The sequence below is a fragment of the Neocloeon triangulifer genome, unplaced genomic scaffold (genome assembly GCF_031216515.1).
Source record: "Neocloeon triangulifer isolate White Clay Creek 2 clone unplaced genomic scaffold, ASM3121651v1 ptg000009l, whole genome shotgun sequence".
Classification (NCBI taxonomy): domain Eukaryota; kingdom Metazoa; phylum Arthropoda; class Insecta; order Ephemeroptera; family Baetidae; genus Neocloeon; species Neocloeon triangulifer.
In genome coordinates this window covers 3,582,388-3,590,285 of record NW_026775551.1, presented here as the reverse complement: position 1 = coordinate 3,590,285, position 7,898 = coordinate 3,582,388, and the positions used below count along the sequence as shown (strand labels likewise).

Here is a 7,898-nt window from a genome sequence, read left to right as displayed (position 1 = left end):
CTCTCCGCACAGCGTAGATTTTGTTTCTTATTTCTTGCTGAATAAATTACTCTCTGCTGTTGGCAGTCGGTCGGTGGTTTCAGAGAAGATGTCTCGCAAAAACCCGTACATGAATTACGTACGGCAATTCTGCCTGACTAGCAATTATGTGGAATTAATTTTTTTTATATAATACATACGCAGCACAAGACAGAGGAATTTTTTTGCCAAATTCTACAAGCGAGTTTGTTCAATTCGAAGCAGCTGCCATGGATATAATTTGAAAGTCAAATTCGTTCGATGCTTTTTGTTAATTAAAAATTATGTGGCTGCGTGTTTAATTACACGACACTAATGATATTGGTTCTTCTCACTATATCACACCAAGCAATCTTCGGCATTAGTTTCCAATTCCTAGACTATTCATTAAGTTAATAATCTCGACTGGATATTTTTTTTACTCTTCAAATTAACCGGCTATGCAATCCAATTTCGCCGACGAGCCGGAGAAAAATTCAATTTCACACATCACAATGCGAGCACCGGTTGAATCATGTGGTTTTGTGCTACATACGGACCAAACTTTGATTACCCGCGTCACGTTAGTTTGTATATTTTTTTTTCTACACCGTGTCGGCAAGATTGCCTTTCATCACATACCGAACTTTTTTCTCTCTCCGAGAGAGTGTAAATAATAATGAGGAAATTTTTAATTCCATTACCAGCAACGGTAAAAAAAAAATAAATTTGCTCGCGACAAAGAGCAATTTCTGCATCAAATTATTTATTATTCAGCTTCTTTCTTTCTTATAAGTTTGCAGGCGAGACGCCAGCTTGATTAAAATCTAATTGCGGCTCTCCGTGTATCATTGGCTGGAATAGAATTTCTGCGCAGAGTCGTGTCTTGCTCCAGTCCATCAAGTGGCGACTCCGGAGCCGCAGGTCGGCGCCTTCCTCTTGGGCTGCGGGTGACGTCATCCGGTTGCTCGGCACCGCCGGCTTCGGACGCGAGGAACAGGTTTCTGGTGCCTCGGGTGCTTTAATCTACTTGTGTCATGTTCGCCAGTTGCGCTGCTGGACCAATAGCCAGCCGAGCGGCCCACCTCGCTCTCCGGCCAGACTTCTCTATATGTATATTCAAGTGACGTAGACCCCGTACACCAAAGTATTATAGTATGACTGTGCGAATGTGGATTGGGAACAACGTACGGACTAACGACTAACGACTAACTAACCAACCGACTCAGGCTACACACCCTGTGATTCAAATCGCCGTCGTCGTTAAAAATAGCCGCATAAAAGTCGGAGACTTCAACGATCGAGTTTGACAAAAAAGTATTTTAAATTGTAATAAAACAGAAATTTAAAAAAATTTCGGAAAAGTCATTATAATATCAACACATCAGAAACATTTTATTCATTGGATTCCAAATGAAATCTAATTAAAAGAATTCAGGGAATTAATTTGAGGATTTTTTTACAACTAATTAACTAATGCGTTAGATAATTGATTTAAAATTGTCAGGATTGTAAATTTATCTTTTTGAATTTATTTAAAACTTAAACGTGCTAATACGTTGCAAATTCTTACATTTTCCACTTTGCACAATCGGGTGTGTGTCAAAGAAAATTTCCTTAAATTTGCTTGGAAGTGCAGCATTATTTTTTTGATCTCCAAATAATAACAATAATCCGCGTCCAAGGTTGGAACGGCGAAGAGAAGAAGATCGCAGCAGCAATGTTAGGAGCTGGAATGCGGACCAGCGGCCGATTCCCGTTCCCCCTCGGCGTCCTCAGAAGTTGCCGTATTTTTCAACTCTTTCTGCCCTGGCGATGTGTGTACCTTATATAAACCCCGGAGTACATGATTGAGGGAACGCCACTATTAGATAAAAATTTTGTGTTGAGGACAAATTTCTACTTCAGACACCAAAATAAAAAAATAAAATAAATAATAAACACAGTTGTACTAATTTTAGGCATAATTTAACATTTAAAACTTGTAGCACATGGATACTGAAAATAATTGGCAGTTTATCTTCAGCACAATAATTTAGATGGTTTTTTTTTTGTAATTTAAAAACTTTGTTCAAACATCGTGATATATATTTCTCTCAAAATGTAATTTTAAGCTTGCATTTTAAAATTCAAAGGCATTATTTTTAATAACGTTATTTTATTTACTTAATTTCATTGTTCTTTGTTAAAAATAATTAAAGCACCAATATGTCTGATCAAGTTATCATAGATTTGGAACAGCATGGAAAACTAGTTGGAATTGCAAGATATAAATGAAATTTAAACAAGAAATTTTTAAGGGAACAAGCAAAACCCGTATCATATTGAAAGTAATTTTCCGGAAAAAATGATTTGGAGCAGCCGTGGATTTCCCTGGACCGGCTGTATATAAAATAAAGGCAGCACATATAATATCCCTACTACTCTTGGCGCGGCGGCTGCTTCTTCTTCTTATTCTTTACAGCCGCAGCAACTTCTCTTGCTGCCAATGATCTCAGAGCTCTCTAGCGCAGCGCAGAGGTTTATTATTTTTAATCCGTTCCTCCAACACGTGATATCAAGGCCTGCCAGCTAAAAAAAGTTAATTAAACCAGTCTTTTTTATGTGTCTTGATTTATCGATCGAGTCTGCTGGATTCTTTTCATGCACGGCAAAAAGAGCACTTCTTGCTCTCATTACGTAAAGTCCAAGTCGCTGCTCTGCCCGGCCCAGACACTCGGAAAAAATAACGCGCCTCTTCTTTCTTTCTCTGGTACATTTTATTTTTCCTCTCCGCCAAATTGCCTCACTTGGGCTGCTTTTTAATCACAAGATAATAGCAGACGGCAGCTCTCTCAGCTCTTTGTGGAATTACAAAAGACAAGCCTGTTTTCTTGGCTTGAATTCAAATAACTTTCCCACACACTGTAATTTTAATCGCCGCTTTATTTTTTAATCCTCTTCTCACTCGCGCCTCACTTCGTAATTAGTGCTTTTTATTTTTTGCTGAATTTCCAGCAGTCCTTCTCTCGCTGGTCGCGCCGGTGCTCAAACAGTCACAAGTGCCACTCAGCAGAGAGGAAAACATACAGTTGTTGGTTATTTTGGCGGACGAGCGAAAAGAGACGCCGCTGCCTTTGGCCAAGTCGTAAATTGATGAGAGATCCGGTTGGCTTTTTTATTTGAATCCAATTTCTCACACACACACACACACACTCACCGCACCAGTGCATTCAACTTTTTCGCAGCAGCCCCGGCACGCAGACAAATCGCAAAGAAGACATTTTTTAACTCTTTTAGGGCAGTAAAATTTTCGTTATTTTTCACAGAGCTTTGATGAGCATTTTGGTACAATTTAAGCAATTCATAGATTCAATGGGGGGGAAAAATAGATATTTAAAACCCAACCAACATCAAACAATACTCAAATTTAATTTAATTAATTACCCTAGTGTCCTTTATTCATCTGTTTTTCAAAATTATTCATTTTTACAGATTTTTTTGTTCATTTTTTGAAAACAAGAAAAATTGGGCGAGTAAGACAAATTCTGGCGCCATTCATTTCATATCATTCAATGAAATTAAAGTCTCAATTTTGAGTTATCATTTGAAGTTCCCTTTTCATAATTATTTACCTACTTTTGGAAGTTGTTTGACCTCTGTTTTAGTCGTTCCTCATTCTCTCTTAGCTAAAACGTTGTTAATTATTGCGAACCTTGTGTGTCTAGTACAGGAGATGTATGAGCCATGTAAAAATAAACGGTCCGCCCTCAATGCTTGTTCTGACAGATTAATCGTCCGCAGCAACAAGCAAAGGGCTGCACTTTCGAGCGAAAAATCGGAATCGCTAATTAAACCCCCATCGGAAAGAACCAGGACGCTATTTTTTGTATTTTTTTCTGCGCCGATGAGTTATGGTTGTTTTCCCTTCTCAGAACAGAAACCGAAATCGCCTGTCTATACTATATACGTGCGCCGTGTGTAAGGCAGTTTTTAACTCCGGTACTACACACACGATAGTTATTAAAAGCTGAAAACATAAAAAGCACTCAGGCCAACACAAACACTGGTTTTAGATGCAATTTATCTTTGGTGCCGCGCGATCGAGGACTTTCCCACATTGCATCACTTTGTACTGCTGCGGCGAGGGTCCCTTTCCTGCCTTGCCTCTCGATATATATATATATTGAAATAATAATCATAAATAATAACGCTCGCGGCAATTTGGAGGAGTAAGCTACGCGCGCCGCGCATTCCTGCTGCAAGCAATATAATTTGAGGTTTCCTCTCCTATAGTAAATTTATATATCTCGCGAAGGAATAAGATGAGGTGCATCTTGCGACCGCTATTTTGCCTTCAATTACCGGTCTCTCTTCTTGCAACTCTCTCAAAGTTGTATGAAAAATGGCACCTTCCCTGGAGGGGCTTGGGAGAGTTTCTCCATATATTGTATTTTTTTTTACCTTCTAGTTATAAATAATGACATGCGTAAATTAAAAAATAAAATACGTATACAGGTAAATTCAATATTAAAATTGAAACAAATACATAAAAAAAACTTTTAATTGATTTAAAAAAACATTTTAAATTAAATTGTTTAGTTTAATGGCTTAATTTTTTAGTGTTTCAATAAAATAAATTTCTTTATTTTGTTTTAATATTATTTAAATTACGGTTATTCAATAAGAAAAAAAACTTTTTCAACTGAGAGCCCCAAGATGGCAAGGTAATACTTTCCTGATGATATCATTTGATGACGGTAGAAATCAAAATTAAAAGTCGCTCACACCTGCCTGAATAGCTGCGTGTGACCAACAAATTACGCTCCTCCAGGTCCACACGATTATTCTCTTAACTTTCCTGGTGCTCAGATTGCGCGAGCGTTAATTTTATACCGCACATATCTTGGGAATCATTTTTTCCAGCTGTCGATTGACTTGGTCGTGAACGTGCAGGTATGGAGGAGCGTCAATCAATCCTTTGTGTCGGAAGCTCTACTTTATTCCAGCGCAGACAATGTGTGTTTTTTGTGTTGACCCTTGATGCATTTTATTTTTCTCAAAGAATATAGATACCTGTGCCTGTTCGAGATTTGATGATTTTTTGCCCGGAATATGATGGTTGCACGGCAGGAAGGTTGCCTTTTTGTGCCACACATCTGAAGGAAGATGAGGAGTAGAAAAAAAGAGCTGGACCGACCGACTCACGGCAGCAGGGTAATATTAAAATGCATCTCGCCTCCAGACAGAGGGGCACTTCAATTAAGTGCATTCCATTCTACCTTACGAATTGAAATCAATTAAATATTTCTCATGCCACTACTTCTCTTTTCTCTCCTCTCTCTCGTCGTTATTATGCATGCCCACGAACAACACAGCAGACCACTTCTTTTTTAAATCCCACTGACCACACCGTCCCTCTTATGTTGCTAGATGAATGTAATTATTTGTATTGGCTCTTTAATAAATTGTGTTGATACTGAGACTGGTAAGCACTTAATTTTTAGTTCAGAGGATATTGATATAATTTTTTTAGCAATAAAAAAAAATAATAAAATAATGATCGTAGATTCTAATTCTTTCCTCACTTAGCGAGCTTTAACAATTGAATAAACAATTTTTGAGGTTTTTAATTTATAATGAACAAGATTTTCTTTAAATGCTTTCCATAAATTCTAAAAAATTAATTGCAGAAAAATTGAAGCATAAATAAAATTTAATTTATTGAATTTTATTCAAAAAGATAAAAATCGGACAATGATTATTGATTGCTTCTAAAAACAAAAACAAAAAAATAGAAAAAGAGATAAACCTCTCTTCTCCAAAATCGATAAAAGTTTCATGAACTGAATAATCTGCGTGTACAAATTTTTAAATGCATCACTCGCTTATATTTTTTAAATAATTTTTTCCCGGACGACTTTCCGAACTTACCGCCTGCCGATTTCATGAGTATGCAACCGGCACGAATATAACTTGCTGCAGGTTGCATAATTATATTTGCGTGCGAGTGTAAAATAATAGGTTTTCCCGAAATTTTGGGAACCAGATATATTTTCACTGTTATTCATATCTTATTTACATTTCTTTTTTTCTTATCATGTAACTCTTAAGTGACAGGATTTTGAATTTATTGGCGAGGGTAAAATTTATATTTTGGCGCCAATTTTCCTCAAAAGCAGCCACGGCGCTGCGTCTTCATTTGTTCGCAATTTCAGATTTCATCTTTCATCAAATCAAGGACAACTGCAAAAGAAAAGCAAACTTGCCAGCAAATTGCCTTTCTCACGCTTTTCATTTGCTCGACCGACTTTTCCTCATCAGTGATATTAACACTTTTTTGTCCGCGATGGCCAATAAATTCGACGCGTAAGTTTTACTCTCTCTTCTTCGAACCAAAAAAATGTTCTTCATCTTTGTTTACATTTTTCCTCCACATGGTTCAGTTGCGTTAATGTTTGCTTTTCTGCGATTTATTCTCAAAGTCTTTTTGTGTTTTGCAGTCTCAAAACCTCCGACGATTCAGGCGAGGAAGAAAATGTGCCTAAAAAATCTGAGGTAGCCCACAAAGAAGAACGCTTGGTAAGCTCAACTGCATTATGTAGTTTGCATCCTGAATTTCATCCATCTGGATCCAATTTAATATTAAAATTACTCTAAAATTTAATTTCAACAATATCAAATTTGTTAATTTTAAAATTAATCTTCCCTGAAAGGAAATTTTAACAAAAAATAATCTTTACAACTTCTTTTATTTTAAATTTTCATTGTTTTGTATTATTTTTTCAACTTCAAGACATATTCTATTTCTATGTTCTTTTTTTAATATTCTTCTTGAATTTGCAGCCTGACATCGAAATTCCTCCTGGAGAACACAGACTGCAGTGCGCCTACGCTTTCTGGTTCAGCCGAAGAACCCCTGGCAAGCAGCAGGCAGTTCACAACTACGACCAGAACCTCAAGCTGGTCGGTCGATTTGCAACTGTCGAGCAGTTCTGGAATCTATACAGTCACCTTTTAAGACCTTCAGAGTTGCAAGGACACTCTGACTATCACGTGTTTAAGGACGGCATCAAACCAATGTGGGAGGTTTGATTGATAACTTATAATAACAAAATAGATTCTCAATTTATTTTAATCATAGGATGAAGCAAATCAAAGAGGCGGGAAGTGGATTGTGAGACTAAGAAAAGGGGTTGTGTCGAGATGTTGGGAAAACTTGTTGCTGGCGATGCTTGGCGAGCAGTTCATGGTCGGACAGGAAATCTGCGGGGTTGTTGTGTCTGTGAGATTTCAGGTAAAATCTTCCAAAAACAAACTTTTAAATACCAACACTCTGTATTATATTATTTGCAGGAAGACTTCATTTCGGTTTGGAACAGAACTTCATCGGATCAGTCAACGACAGCACGCATTAGAGACACGCTAAAAAGAGTGCTCAACTTTCCTCCAAACACAATTCTTGAATACAAAACACACAATGAAAGTCTCAAGTAAGTTGAAAAGCAATTTGTAACGATACTTCTGTTCATTTTTACCTTAACTTTTGAACCTAGGAAAGAAATGATGAGCATCTCAGGTGAAAATTTTGCTCTTCAAATAAAAGCTAGAATGTATTGTTAGAGTAATTTTAAATGATTAAAAATTTCACTAGATAGATAAATTTTAATCTATAAACAATTTTCAGCTTAATTTTTAGAAGACATTAATTAATTTAATTGTTTTTACAGAACCTGGAAAGGAGGCCCCCCTCCAAGACCTGCATAACTGAGTGAGAGAAAGACCCAATGTACCAGATCTATTTAGTTGAGAAGCCTCAATGTGACGTCCTAACCCTGTGGCGAACAATTAACTTATCAGTTGTTTGGCGATTGGCCTGAAAGTTTAATCGAGTCCAATAGATTCATTTTTTTTTTAATTAA

At 36.9% G+C, this 7,898-nt stretch overlaps 1 protein-coding gene across 1 annotated transcript; it reads left to right on the top strand.

Moving 5' to 3' along the window:
• Positions 1 to 6,183: 6,183 nt before the first annotated feature.
• LOC132195095 (eukaryotic translation initiation factor 4E type 2) lies at positions 6,184 to 7,895 on the top strand. Its single transcript, XM_059616838.1, has 6 exons — positions 6,184 to 6,345; positions 6,480 to 6,558; positions 6,823 to 7,065; positions 7,121 to 7,273; positions 7,333 to 7,469; positions 7,707 to 7,895. Exons 1-6 carry the CDS (start codon positions 6,326 to 6,328, stop codon positions 7,741 to 7,743), a joined length of 669 nt encoding a protein of 222 aa, XP_059472821.1. The 5' UTR covers positions 6,184 to 6,325; the 3' UTR covers positions 7,744 to 7,895.
• Positions 7,896 to 7,898: the final 3 nt, after the last annotated feature.

What these genes read in the sequence shown, in the direction of transcription:
- LOC132195095 (XM_059616838.1), top strand. Translation starts at nt 6,326, where the DNA reads ATGGCCAATAAATTCGACGC. An exon ending in ATGGCCAATAAATTCGACGC is followed by an intron (nt 6,346 to 6,479) that starts GTAAGTTTTACT and finishes TGTGTTTTGCAG; the next exon opens with TCTCAAAACCTCCGACGATT. An exon ending in CCCACAAAGAAGAACGCTTG is followed by an intron (nt 6,559 to 6,822) that starts GTAAGCTCAACT and finishes TTGAATTTGCAG; the next exon opens with CCTGACATCGAAATTCCTCC.